This window comes from Hypomesus nipponensis, chromosome 19, assembly GCF_054491055.1.
Source record: "Hypomesus nipponensis isolate SF chromosome 19, ASM5449105v1, whole genome shotgun sequence".
Lineage (NCBI taxonomy): Eukaryota > Metazoa > Chordata > Actinopteri > Osmeriformes > Osmeridae > Hypomesus > Hypomesus nipponensis.
In genome coordinates this window covers 14512957-14527732 of record NC_140379.1, presented here as the reverse complement: position 1 = coordinate 14527732, position 14776 = coordinate 14512957, and the positions used below count along the sequence as shown (strand labels likewise).

The following is a 14776-nucleotide window of genomic DNA, read 5'->3' as shown; positions in this document are numbered from 1 at the left end:
AAGACAGTAAAGAAAAACAAAAAGTAAATATGGGTCTTAAGTGACTATAAGCTTGCATATTACTCCACAATATCCTATTATGTCCTTGTGAATGTGTAGCCCAACCTCCTCATCCAATAATTTATGTGAATTTACAAGGAACAAAAAGGAAATAATTTATTAAAACATTGGCAGAGACTATTTATTCCACTGTCTTTTGGGAATATGTCAGTGGATCCATTGAACTGTAGCTATGCAACTGGGGGTAAACTAAATTAAAAACAAAACACACGGACAATAAAACCATGACAGTACTTAAACCAATCACTTCATGGAAAAAAAAAAAAAAAACATTAACCATCCCCAAAATAACAGATTTTCCAGCACATCAAGGGAAACTGGACCATATTATAGCTGGTCTATTATAGAACTATTTGACCAGAGTTGACCCTCTCTCAACTGGACCATATTATAGCTGGTCTATTATATAACTATTTGACCAGAGTTGACCCTCTCTCATCTCCTCTCCCTGGATACAAGGACCTCTGTTCTCAACTCCTTATTGTCCTGAAGACCACCAAATGGATGTCTTCTTCGTCGTCATGAGTGTACATTTTTGGCTTTCAGGGCATTTTCTAAAATCTTCCTCTTCCATGCCTCGTAGTCTTGTGTGACACTTTCCTCTGACTCCTCCCTCTGTTGCTTTGGCGACGTACGCAGCTCATCCTCTGAAGAAGGAAAAAGAAAAAACAACTTTTTGATAAACAGTGGTGACGGTTAAGCACAATTAACAGTCTCCAAGCAGATCTGTTTTTTTACTGAGATAATTGGGTGGCCATGAACAGTTTTTACATGGTTGGAATAAAATGTGTTCACACTGATGCCAACGTGCTCGTCAATATATTGGCCATGCAATCAATGATGATGAAGATTCCATCAGAGTTACACAATAGTACTTCATGTGCTTATCGTTCTACAAGGACACTACGAATACAAGATCCCTCACCATGCTCTGCCAGTTCAATGCTCTCCATCAGGGTCTTCTGTCGTTTTAGATGTGCCTTTATTGGGGGCTTCAATGGAGTGGTTTCTTCTGAGGGAGGGGAAACCAAAATTGACTCAACTATCACATTTGAACATCAAACTATTAAACAGAGTGTGGGGTAAGCGCATGCCAGCACTCACATTCAATCTATTTCTCACAGGCTAATGTGTGGTCTACATCATAACAAGGTTGGGTGTGTGTGCGCGTTTCACTACAGGAGGGCAAGGACACATTCAGCCTGCAGCGCTACACTGTCGCCATGACAACATGAAGACATGGAACACCATCAGGCAGTTAGCCAAAGCATTAGCTCGCCTGATCTAAAAGAAAGGAGGGCCAATCCAAACGATGGTTGTGAATAAAGGGTTTAAACCAGAAAAGTATGAAACTCTGGATTCAAAATAAAAGTTTAGTGCTCTTTCCAAAGCAATCCCTTTAATATAACTTTTTATTTTTACTATTGAAATACTTACTGCCCATCTCCTGGCCCAGCCTCAGTAGCAGGGTGCACAGCCTGTCAAAAATCCCCTTCTTAGCACCAGATGACAAAGCTAGCTTCCTGTCCACTTTCATCTTCAGACACCTGGAGCATGAAGCAAACTCTCATGGTAAGTGGAAATGTTAAGTTGTTGAGCAGCTTAACCATAACAAAACTGATATAGATAAACTGGTCGAAAGAACACTGGAAAATGCAGCATGGATCTCTCCACTGTACCATAGAACTACTTACTTGCAAGCAATGTACAAGGCGGCTGTTGTAAAGAGGGGTTTAGACAGGTCCAGGTCTTGATGCTGGGCAGCTGGTAGACTAGCCTCATACCTGAAAGAGTCATAGTATAAAACAGATACATCTTTATTTTAGTAAAAATAAGTCAAACAAAATTAAATCGTTAATAAGCGTGGAAAGTGCCCTGATAATATCCAGAGTAGTGAGCTAGATTGTAAACCCCAAACTCCAAGGATCACTACAAGTCTCACCTTTCAAGTATCTGTGCAGCAAGTTTGACAGCGTCCATGCACCCGTACTGCACAGCCAGATCTCTCAAGCCCAGGTGAGACTCAAGACCCAGCAGACACTCAATGGACTTCAGATCACTCTGATACAGCTTCTTATTTAATCCGGATAATTGTATGGCATATACCTATTAAATGGAGAAAGTTGAGGTCCTCCTCTTAGACATCATTTAAATGTTAGTTTTTGTCAACCAAGACATGTTTTATTCTTTCTTACTTTATCAATAGGTAGCTTCATACAAGTTGCGGCCAGCTCCAGGCAGATCACAGCTTTGCTTGTGGCCGTGCTGTTGCAAAGTCCTGTGCATTTCACCTGAGATAACCGAAGATATTCTTCTGCTTGGCTTTATGGACAGACAATTGATGATTAATGCACTTTTACCAACAAGATTCATTTTCACTGATATTTTTAAGTACCCTAAGCTAGCCTCGAACCACGTTAGCATAAAGCTAGCTAGCTCAGATACCACACCAGTCCCCAAAAATAAGTTAGCTGCATGCAACAACCAGTTGTTCGACGAATTTTAAAAGACTCACCTTATAACTCTCAAGGAGCTTATACCCATTCTTGATGCAAGTTTAATAAACATGTCTTTGTCCATTTTTAGCAGTAACTAATTATTCGTACTGACAACCAGACTGGAATGCTTATTTCACGTTACAATTGAAGTCGGGTTCCGCGGGAAATTTGACGGTAATCACGCCCATCAGCCAGATTTCGGCTTTTGATTGGCTAGAGCCACACACGCGTTCACGCATGGACGTACGTGCATCCTGCCTTGTGCTGGGTTGTGTATTTACTTTATTCCATTTAATTTTGTTTACTAACCGCAATGATCACTGCAAGACATGTGATCTAAGTATAAATCACTATCACGATACAGCAGTGACAACCCTTTATTTCCATACAACAAGCATCATTATTTTGAGAAGTTTGGAAAACATTTTGTCGTAACAGGGATGGAGTACTGTCAAAATGCAGCAGCGGCTACGCTATTGACGAAACACACATTTCTTAAGACATTTGAGAGAAACGGATATTACACTCTTGTAATTTGATGTGATACTGTGCAGCATTTGTGTCCAGTCTTGTACAATTTCGTTACGGTAATACACACTGGACGGGCTGCATCACAAACTTGTCGGCTCAGCCAATGCAGACGGACAGGGGTCACTGGATGAATTCGAAGGAGTCACATGACTGGGAAATTATTCAGGGTTGAGGGTTCCCGTTTCCTGATACAGACTTGATCATCATGGTAAGTAAATCCGATATAAAACAGTTTCTAATCATTTATATATCAGATTTGTTCGTGTTTTATGCTTGTTTTGTACCAGGAACTGATTTAATGAATGTGGAATTCGGCAGTCGTTAGCTGGCTTTGAAGCCAGCAAGCTTTATGGAATGTTGGGTGGCGCTGTGCTAAATGGGCCTGGCTAGTTGCTAGCTAACGTTAGCAAGCCATGTCCTCACTCCTTAAGGAACGTGTGATTTTATTTGAGTTTCGGGTGTGCATCCCTTCCTAAGGAAATGTATTGTCCGAGGTGTTGCTTTGTTTTAAAAAAACGCACTTTCACCTGCAAGTGCAACCTCTGCGAGCTGTCAAAATTGGCCTTGTGCTAGTTGGACGCTTGCTGAGTCGGCTAGTTAGCAGCTAGTCTAGCGATGTAGCTCCTGTTTTGTAGTGGGGGTGATGCAAATGATCATATCATCACAATACATATTTGTAGAATTGCCTAATCATCAATTGCGTGATTGCAGCCAGTCTTCTTTTTGATATTGAGCATATTATATTATACATTTTGTTCTTGCATGTACAGGCTAGTTTAGCTAGCACTAGTTTGTCCGCTTTAGACTATTACCGGTAGCTAGCCTAATACGTTAGCCAACTGGAAAGCAAGTGAACGTCATCTGACAGCTGCCAATAATTGTATGCAAACTAGCTTGTTGTAAACATTTCGCTAAATAGCATACCGGTTCGTCTGCCAATATATTTCATCCCTAGATTACGGTCTGGGCCCACGTAGCTAACGTTACACTCTCAAGCCACAAGAGTATGAGATTACTGTGTTGGTGGAGTTGTTTGGGTACGGTGCTGTGTGTCCTCTGAGCTCCTGTGGGCTGTGTTTCAGCCTACCATGCAGCAGTCGCCCCAGGACGAGCAGGAGAAGCTTCTGGATGAAGCTGTTCAGGCTGTCAAGGTGCAGTCATTTCAGATGAAGCGATGCCTGGTAAGACCACAAAGGAGAAGATTCTTATGCAGCCACAGATGACTGTGCTAAATTGTGTCACATCTTGTACATAGGTACTAGCAATGCTGTAGCTTACCTTTTAAATTGAATGTGATTAAACCTTGCATTCATTTTATTATAATGCTCAGTCCTCCCTTTGCAATCTACAGATGTAACATTATCCTCATCCAGATATATCACTCTGTTCTTGTAATTAACTTACTTCCCATGTACTTCGTACATCCCATGAAGAAGAAGAAATAGCATGATTTTTGCCCTCTGACCTGCTTGTGTAGGACAAGAACAAACTGATGGATGCCCTGAAACATGCCTCCAACATGCTGGGGGAACTCAGGACCTCCATGCTGTCTCCAAAAAGCTACTATGAACTCTGTATCCTTTAACGTGCACCCCATTTTACTCTGAGACCCTGCAATATTGCTGTAAAGAAGACCAAGAAAAACTGGCATAATGCTGCCCCATGTAGGCTATGCTTTTTGATGGTATGCCGGCATTCAACAGTGACCCCCCCCCCCCCCCACACTCTGTGTCTGTTCCTTTTACACAGAACTGTGAGGCGGCATAAACGCACAACATTCCCGGCTTGAACAGCCGGCGTAAAAGGGGCCTGTGACTCCAGCCAGTGGAGCCTTTGTGGTCGAGATCTGGTGTAGACTTACATTAATACATAGATTATTTGCATTCTTCTCATTCTCTGGGGTGTGTGCTTTTTATATTCTCATTACAATATTAAGGACTGGGTGGTTGGGGGAGGGGAGGGTAGGTAGAGCATTTTCTTTTATAAATTTGAAACAATTTTTATAGACATGTGTAATCTTAACTTCAGTCTTCTGCTTTGCTTTCATTTGAATGCAATGGAAACACACAGGAAAACTAGTAGTGTTCTAACTCAGGGCCCAGTTTGAATTCAGTGTCATGCTTTTGCAATTTGCAAGTTTGCTGTTGAGTCCATATGAACATCAGAATATACAGTTTGAGTGCGTCCCTAACTCTGGGTGCAGACATGGCCATCTCTGACGAGCTCCACTACCTGGAGGTGTACCTGACGGATGAATTTGCTAAGGGCAGAAAGGTGGCTGACCTGTACGAGTTGGTCCAGTATGCAGGCAACATCATCCCCAGACTGTGAGCTTCCTTACTCACTCCAAGCCTCCTAGTCACACCTGAGTCACGTATCTACGGCAGATGTTGAATTTCCAGAGCTCTGCTTTCATTAGTGTGTCAAGTTAACTTGAACCAACTCGTGTAAAATGTATTCCAGAAACCAATAAGTAGCTTTGACTTCACAACCCAAATCCACATGCCACTGGAAATAAATACATCCACATCTCCTCTTATTCCTCCTGCTCCTTCTAGGTACCTGCTGATAACCGTGGGGGTGGTGTACGTGCGCTCCTTCCCTCAGTCCCGCAAGGACATCCTGAAGGACCTGGTGGAGATGTGTCGCGGGGTCCAGCACCCTCTGCGCGGCCTGTTCCTCCGAAACTACCTGCTGCAGTGCACCCGCAACATCCTGCCGGACGACGGGGAGCAGACAGAGTATGTAGCGCAAACGTCTGTCCCTCCACAGCCAGTCTGAGCGCCTCAGCCTGCCGAGCTGAGGATTAGCCATTGACTAAAGGCTCCTGAATCCGACCTACCCCTCTGACTGTTTAAATAGCATACCTGTTCTCCATATTCCTTACTCTGGATTGGTTTTTTTTCAGAACTTCACAAGTATACTACAGCAAAGGGCGAGGGGTTGACCTGGCGTTTAGTCTGCATGATTGTTTGGCCCTAGATGAACAGTCCTTTTATTAGATGAACATTCAGAAAGGACATTAGTTCAAAGATTACCATGGGAAAAGAGGGATGCTTTTATGGAGTTGTGAAAACAATGTAACCCCCGTGACTTGCTCTTCCTACCTCTCCAGGGGAGGGGAGGAGATGACGGGAGACATTAACGACTCCATCGACTTTGTCCTGCTCAACTTTGCTGAGATGAACAAGCTGTGGGTGCGCATGCAGCACCAGGGCCACAGCCGCGACCGGGAGAAGAGGGAGAAGGAGAGGCAGGAGCTCCGCATCCTGGTGGGCACCAACCTCGTTCGTCTCAGCCAGCTGGAGGGGGTCAACGTGGAGAAGTACAAACAGGTGGGTAGCCGGACGGTGTGTGTGCGGTGTGTGTGCGTGTATCTTTGTTGAGAGGGAGAAATGTGTGTGTTTCTGTGAGGCTCAAATTCTATTTGATCGGATGTGCGTCGCTTAAACCACTTATTAGATATTAACTTGCAAATGAAGTGCTACTTGAGCCAAGCTCAGTGTGTAACAGTAAAGGAGAGCAGGGTAAGACCAAGGGCAGAACGTGCAGGATGCCGTGTAGATAGCACCTGGTCAGAAGACAGAGGCCTAATTATTGAGTGGGTTTTAATGGAGGGCACTATTGTCTCAGTAGGGCTCTGTAGTGTGGGCTGAGAATAACCTATAAGGAACAATCCTATTCATACTTTTATACAGAGTGAATCGTCTGAATATGTAAATCAATTACCATCTGCCTCATGTATGCCCGATGAGCCTATTGGAATTGCAAATGAAAAGAAAAACACATTTCCATAAAGAATGTTGGCATCTTGAAGGGCTCACTCCAGCATTTATGTGTTTTATATTAGAGATTTATTCCCATTTACAATATACAGATCGCACACAAGGAGGCACACCTTTATTTGTGATTTATCTTTTGTGTTTATGTTACCATGACATTTGAATTGAGTTATGATTCCATTCATGCACATCTAGATTCTTTCCCCTCTTCCTGTGTTCTGCCGTCAGTGTTTACCTGTGCTCTAATTGGATTAACACCAGTCTGCTGAACCAACAAGCCCTGTGTTGGTTTTCCCCATGTTTTGTCTGTGTTGAATACGTGTTTGTTTGTGATGATCTAGATTGTGCTGTCAGGTGTGCTGGAGCAGGTTGTGAACTGCAGGGATCCCTTGGCCCAGGAGTACCTGATGGAGTGCATTATCCAGGTACAGTCAACCAGTCTCATTCCAGACAGTATTGGAAGCCGGCACCGTTGCACAGTTCCTGGCACGTGCTCGCCACCTGACGTGTGAATCAGTGTGAAACTCATTCCAACTCAATAGTATCTAGCAGATTCTATCTCCAGGGTGCTTTTTCTGGGCCTCGAGCCACAGTCTCTGAGAAGTGGTGCTAGTGGAAGGAAGCCTGTTGCTCGTTTCACACCTCTTAAACGGAACGCACACCTGGAAATGGGCAAAGTCAAAGCAGCTTTCCCCAGTACCGTGCGACACACGGAGGACCACGCTGCTAACTCCGCGCTCCCCCTGTCCTCCAGGTCTTCCCCGATGAGTTCCACCTGCAGACGCTCAACCCCTTCCTGCGCTCCTGCGCAGAGCTGCACCAGCACGTCAACGTCAAGAACATCATTATCGCTCTCATTGACAGGTACAGGACGGCAGCACACTGACAGTTCCCCTGGCAAGGGATCCAGCCTGGAGGAGCCATTAGAAGCCCTTTCCTGCATGCCTACTTGTTTGAGTTAACCAAAGCACTAGGCTTGGTCTGTTTCGTGGACATTGTGCACCGTGTACTGGTCTTTGTACAAATGGGGGTGGAAAAAAAGAAAAATAGGACTACATTTATGCATTATGCAGGACTACACTATAAATCGTACAATCTGTTTAAAGTTCAAACATGGAAACTCCACACCTGAAATCTATTTATCTCTGCATATTAACGTCCTCTGGTTTCTGATGTTATTATTTGTTTGATCCGGTCCAGACTGGCGCTGTTTGCTCACAGAGAAGACGGACCGGGAATCCCTGCTGAGATCAAGCTGTTTGACATTTTCTCCCAACAAGTGGCCACAGTCATCCAGGTATGAGCTACTCACCACGGTGCCTTATCCTCCCCCTCCCCCCAGGTCTAAGTGCTTGTGCATCCAACTGAAAGGTCTGCCGCTTTCCTTTTAAAAAGAGCCGTGTTGGTCATGCTTGTGTGGCTTTCCGCCCTCTCAGTCTCGCCAGGACATGCCGTCGGAGGATGTGGTGTCCCTCCAGGTGTCTCTCATCAACCTGGCTATGAAGTGCTATCCTGACAGGGTGGACTACGTAGACAAGGTGCTGGAGAGCACCGTGGACATCTTTAATAAGCTCAACCTGGAACAGTGAGTACCAGAGTGCCGTCGCTCAGCAGGTGCTGCTGTACCCGGCGCGCATCAAACTGGAGTTTGATGCAGTGTTGATGGGCGCTTCTCAGCACACCAAATGTGCACAAGCTTGATTTCAGTCACACACGTACCCAGGAACAGAGTGTACTGACACTTCACAGGGTGTCTTCTGTCACTGATAAGTTTTGGTTGACTATGTAGGATAGTTCCCTGTTCATGCAGGACATTGTTAGAAAGTTAACTCCAAAGAAAGACCAAGGAAGAGCAATGCTTTCTAGTCGTTAGATGGAGAAGTAGAAAAAACACCACTTTGCACCAGAGTGCATTGCTTTTTGTTCCAAAAAATGGGAGCACGAGGAACGGTAAGGTATTCGTTTGTCTGAATTGGAGTACTGTAGTTTTCCAGACACACCGAGACATAAAAGCACAAAAGAGAAAGGGAAAGAAAGGTTATCCTAATTATCTGGATTGAGCTGCCCTTTTCAGCCCATCTCAACTCTATATTGGACTGTTCCTATAGGTAGAGCCATCAGTGAAAAGCCTTAATTATCTTTTGAAGCAGACTATTATAGAACTTAATACATCTTGTTTTGATCTCCTAGGTCACATAATAATAGAAAATCACTAATTCCCATTATTCTTTTCTGTTTCTTCATCTTCACACTCGAACAAATCCATGTGAGGCCACATCTGTCAAACAGATGTTACACATTAATGAGATGTCAGAATGGTTGAATGATATGAGCTGTTTGACTGCAGTGTAAGGCTGGATCCATACTGGGTGTACAGTTGCTCTGCATTGCAGACATGTTCTTCACTTGGACACACACAGAGAAATGGCTCTGGGGCCCATGTAGCATGCTGTCAATACTGTTTATACCATCTGTTGTATAATGTCAAACAATATCATATATAATTCAGTATGGACCATATGTTTTCAAAATTGCACTTAGTCCCAGTGTTCCATGACCTGAGGTACAAGGTACCTGAGGTAACTCAAGCCTGTTTCCTGACATAAATCAATCCAGCCTGGCTTAGCCTGAACTGATCTGGCCCGACCCTGTCCGCAGCATCGCCACCAGCAGTGCGGTGTCCAAGGAGCTGACGCGTCTTCTGAAGATCCCGGTGGACACCTACAACAACATCCTGACGGTGCTGCAGCTCAAGCACTTCCCCCCGCTGTTTGAGTACTTCGACTACGAGTCGCGCAAGAGCATGAGCTGCTACGTGCTTAGCAACACCCTGGACTACAGCACCGTCATCATCTCCCAGGAACAGGTCAGGACTAACGGACGTGCATTCACTTGTACACCGAGGTACTTGCAAACGCGTGTTTTATGTCGAGCACAGAGTTACAGCAGGCCTACTCTCAATTGATCTTCTGTGCTACGCTGAGCCACATCTGGCTTGGCCATCACTTGGCTTGTATACATTTCCACTTTCTTTTAAGGGATGTCTGCGAGTTCAGGTTTAAAACCTTCACCGGCTTTTAATAGAGAAATCCAACATGACTCACACATCCTTTATGTCCATTAAGCGATGGCAGGTAACAAAAAGAGGAGATTGATTTTGAAGTAATGCCAGGAGAGCACTGCCCTTTTAAAACAACCTTCAACCAAATGAGAGCCACCCACTCACTGTTTGTTTCCACGACGACTCTCGTGGTGCAATTGTGCAGGTCAAACAAGTCCTGATTATTCCTGATTATGACCGTTGGTCAGGACCTCCGTAGGTTAACAAAGTCACCAATTGATTCGTAATCAAGCTCTCTTTAGGGGTTAATGAAGTTGCCAATTGATTTGTAATCAAGCTCTCTTTAGGGGCCAGGCTAGGGGTTGATTTAGGAATCAAAGCACAGACCAGTATAGCTCCACTCACACTGTTCACTTCCCTCTTTCGATCTCTCCTTTTCCCCATCACTTCTTCCAGGTTGATGCTATCCTCAGCTTGGTGTCAACGCTGATCCAGGACCAGCCAGACCAGCCGGCTGAGGACCCCGACCCTGAGGACTTTGCAGAGGAGCAAAGCCTTGTGGGTCGTTTCATCCACCTCCTCCACTCCGATGACCCCGACCAACAATACCTGGTACACAATGGCCCAGAACATACCACAATACAGTGGCCTTCATACCCAGTTGAACACCTCAGCCCTGAAGAGAGATAAAACAATAGCCCTGCTCATGGTGTGAAGTAATGTGTGTGTGTGTGTGTGTGTGTACACACCGTTTGTGTGTCCTTTTCTTTCAGATTCTGAACACAGCCAGGAAGCACTTTGGCGCAGGAGGCAACCAGAGGATTCGCTACACTCTCCCGCCTCTGGTCTTTGCTGCCTACCAGCTGGCCTTCCGCTACAAAGACAACTCCTCCTCTGTACGCCTCCGCCACTCTCCCACTCTCCCACTCTCCTCCGTTTTCATACCATTTACATTTTAGTCAGTTAGCAGGTGCTTTCATCCAAAGTAACGGGCAAATTACACACAAGGTTGGGGTTAAAGAACAGTAGGAAACCAACAGTTCCAGTGGCTAGTCCCAAGGAACTGTGTGCCTCACCATCCCAGGTGGCTGTTAATGCATTATGTTCCTCTGGAACGGAGATGCTGACCTTCTTTCTGTGTGTCGGCCGCCCCCTCCCTCAGGACGACAAGTGGGAGAAGAAATGTCAGAAGATCTTCTCGTTTGCCCACCACACCATCAGCGCCCTGATCAAGGCCGAGCTGGCCGAGCTGCCCCTCAGGCTGTTCCTGCAGGGCGCGCTGGCGGCCGGCGAGGTCGGCTTTGAGAACCACGAGACAGTGGCCTACGAGTTCATGTCCCAGGTAGGCGACCAGGGGCTGACCCAGGAGATGGTATAGCTGCTGAATGGGTTCCTCAATGTTTTAGATGAGGGATCGCACAAGCATCAGCAATACACAAAGGAACTCCGAACTCCTCTTAATGAACTTATGAATAGATGGATAGTTAGATACTGGTAAGACGGATAGTTCAATCCTGATGTCTCTCTCTGTCTCCTCCAGGCGTTCTCTCTGTACGAGGATGAGATCAGCGACTCCAAGGCCCAGCTGGCGGCCATCACCCTCATCATCGGCACGTTTGAGCGGACGCGCTGCTTCAGCGAGGAGAACCACGAGCCGCTCCGCACGCAGTGCGCCCTCGCCGCCTCCAAGCTGCTCAAGAAGCCCGACCAGTGTCGCGCCGTCAGCATCTGCGCTCACCTCTTCTGGTCCGGACGCAACACGGACAAGAGCGGCGACGAGGTGCGCGTTGGGTGTGGAGGAAGTGTGTGTCTGTGTGTGTATAACAGTGCTGTATTCATTCAAGGACCACTGAAGGACTGTACTCAGTCGAACAAAACCGTAACGACTGTTATGGAATAATAATGACATTCCATCAAACAATTTTGCACTCCTCGTGCATAAATGATGAAATCACTCGTAGTTGCGACGGGGGCCTGCTGTTTCTCAAGCCTCTTAGGCAGAATGTGTTTTTCACAGTGCCTGGTGGGATTCATAGCTAGCTTGATTGGCAGAACCCTCCTTCCGCCTGCTGTAGTGAAGGGAGATGATTGTGACGGTGCATACTGGATAACGAGTGATCAGCAGGAGCGGAGCTGAGAACCATCTCACAGCAGATGTTATCACACTAACTCCTTTCCGTTTTTTTCGGGTTGCCACGCTCCGTCTTGTTGATTGACAGCTTCTGTGGTTAAAGATAGCCCGAGTAAAATATGAAGCGAATTGATCCGTCCAAATGGGTCGACATGCTGTGTGTGTGCCTGCGCTTGCGTCTGCGTCAACGTCGACCGTGGGCCGTGTGTGGGCTGGAGTCCTGAACTCGACAGTGTCCCTCTCTCTCTCTCTCATCAGACATGATGTCATGATGGGTGTTTTGTGTGTCCTCATGCCTCCACAGATCAGGGATGGGAAGAGGGTAATGGAGTGTCTGAAGAAGGCCTTGAAGATTGCCAACCAGTGCATGGACCCTTCGTTGCAAGTGCAGCTGTTCATCGAGATCCTCAACAGATACGTCTGCTTCTACGAGCGAGAGAACGACGCGGTAGGAAAACTCTACCTGTCTGTAGAGCCCGTCTGTTTGTCCTCTCTGTTTCACTCATCGCTCATGCTGTTTCAGATAGACCCAGGTGCTGCAAACTCGATTGCCAGTAAAAAACAAACAAAACAAAAAAACAACGATGTGCTATCTCCTAGATTGCTACCAGCTCCCATGTGCGTCCATGAGGGGGTTAATGAAACTTCCCTGGAAATACTTGCCTCAATAGTATCTGGCAGGGGGAGGTTTTCTATTTTTGAGTTATTTACAGCTCAGCAGGAAGAGTGGGATGTGAGAGAGGAGAATGACCTGAGAGGGCATTGAGACCAGCATGAGGCTGCAGTCCCGTCCCCCCCCCCCCCGTATCTTGATCTCAGGAAAATACACTTTTCATTCTTTTCCTCCTCTCTCTCTCTCTCTCTCTCTCTCTCTCTCTCATTCTTTTGACTTCACCGATCAATCTTTTACTCCTCTCCTTTCTCTCTCCTTCTTTTGCCGTCTCCCTCTCCGTCTGTCCTCGGCGCAGGTCACAGTGCAGGTTCTAAACCAGCTGATCCAGAAGATCCGGGAGGACCTTCCCAACCTGGAGGCCAGCGAGGAGACGGAGCAGATTAACAAACACTTCCACAACACACTGGAGCACCTGCGCCTGCAGAGAGAGTCCCCCGAATCTGAGGGCCCAGCGTACGAGGGCCTGGTTCTGTAGGGGCCTCACACCCAGAGATAGATACCTTTATATAAATATATATATATACACACACACACCAGGTTATTCCATCCAAGATGTCAACCCCAACGACACCTACCGTTCATCTGCGCTCCTTTTGTGTGTGTGTGTGTGTGTGTGTGTGTGTCTCCTCCTGTCCATTTCTCTTTATTCTCCTTCGCTGTACTCCCGTCTACACAAAGAACTTGATTTAGTGTTACTACTGTGACAGAAGGTGTTGCTTAAGAGACGTGAATGCACAGTGTGCTAGTAGGCTGTACTCGCCTTGCACTTCCAGAGTGGTACTGTATCATTCCTGCGTCTTTGACCACGTTATTGTCAGACTCGTCATGCTTAGGAAGAGGGGTGTAGCCGGTCGCAGCTGCGTGTGTCTTTTTCATGCTCACCTCCTCGCCCATAACCTACCATCTGGTCCTGTCTCCCCTCATACACTGTCCTGATTATGCACCCGCCTCCCCAAAATTGCCCATATCCACTCCCTCCTCTTCACAGCGACTGCTATGAGATATGGCGGGTACTAATCAGTGCTTTGAGCCATCAGTGATCGTGAGTGACCGGAGAGGAGTATATGAGTGCATGCTTAGGGGACGAGTGGCGCTCTTGCCGTGTCGAGGAGATTAAGGTAGCCTGCTGTAGAGCTGTCTTGTTTTCACGCTCATACTATACGTCATATTCAGCTCTGTGTTGTATATGGATCCCACGATGCACCTGGTGCTGTGACCCCCCCCCCCCCCCTCACCCACCATCCCATCCACTCCTCTAACTGGGCGGCCATTGTAGATTTCCCATTGCCTGCTCATTTTCATTTCCTTTTCATTCCCCTCTCTTTTTCTGAATCTCATGTTTGCTTCTAAGCCGTTTTTTTTTTTTTTTGTATTTTATTTGATTCTGGTTGTTGCTGTATCCTGTGGCTGCTAGCCATGCGCTTCTAGAAAGCCCTGCCTATGAATCTGCGAGTGCTAGGGGACGTGTGTGTGTGTGTGCGACGGTCTTTTGTCAGGGGAGCTCTGATGGATGTGACTGCTAGTTTCTCTCTTCTTTGGATGAACTGCATTGATTGCCTAGAATATTTGTCTGAGGAGGGTTCTGTTCATCTTCTTGTCTCTCTTCTGGATATTGAACCCTTATGTATTGTATGTATAACCTACTTGTAAATCAGAAAAAAAACAAAAGCAGAATAAATATCATCGATTATCATCAATGTCATTTGCACAAATAAACTAATTCATATTAATCCTACCTTTTTTTATTTTTACTTCCCCCCCCCCCCCCCCCCCATCACCTTGTTTACCAGATTTTGATTTAAACTGTTAGTGTCTTTTTTCCACTCGACTCCCCAAATTTAATATCTGCCTGTCAGTTGTGAATAATCAAATTGCCTTGTATTAACAAGCTGAATACACAGAAGGCTGTTGAGGGCTCCTTTAATTAACAAACCGCTTACTCCGTGGAGAAGCAGAAATTGTAATTAAATAGGTTTTATTTACAGAAATTGCTGTGTCTGTCATAGTATATCATGGAGAGATTTTATAGTTGAGCGACCT

The 14776-nt window shown here is 45.9% G+C and overlaps 2 protein-coding genes across 3 annotated transcripts; one reads left to right on the top strand and one right to left on the bottom strand.

Annotated features, from left to right (window-relative positions):
• Positions 1-130: 130 nt before the first annotated feature.
• Positions 131-2721, bottom strand: orc6 (origin recognition complex, subunit 6). Its single transcript, XM_084682778.1, has 7 exons — positions 2576-2721; positions 2256-2382; positions 2003-2166; positions 1755-1844; positions 1498-1607; positions 986-1072; positions 131-707 (listed from the first exon to the last, which is right to left on the bottom strand). The coding sequence occupies exons 1-7, from the start codon at positions 2638-2640 to the stop codon at positions 580-582; spliced, it is 771 nt and encodes a 256-aa protein (XP_084538904.1). The 5' UTR covers positions 2641-2721; the 3' UTR covers positions 131-579.
• Positions 2722-3171: 450 nt separating this feature from the next.
• Positions 3172-14724, top strand: vps35 (VPS35 retromer complex component). Of its 2 annotated transcripts, none has more exons than XM_084682559.1 (17): positions 3172-3297; positions 4184-4270; positions 4567-4663; positions 5293-5416; positions 5648-5830; positions 6205-6424; positions 7213-7296; positions 7626-7735; positions 8072-8168; positions 8308-8456; positions 9530-9737; positions 10389-10544; positions 10706-10828; positions 11095-11274; positions 11473-11712; positions 12368-12511; positions 13032-14724. In XM_084682559.1, exons 1-17 carry the CDS (start codon positions 3295-3297, stop codon positions 13209-13211), a joined length of 2385 nt encoding a protein of 794 aa, XP_084538685.1. In that variant the 5' UTR covers positions 3172-3294; the 3' UTR covers positions 13212-14724. The 2 variants fall into 2 exon arrangements, with proteins under 2 accessions (XP_084538685.1, XP_084538684.1); XM_084682558.1 differs by having other exon boundaries at positions 3178-3297; positions 4172-4270.
• The last annotated feature ends 52 nt before the right edge of the window (positions 14725-14776 follow it).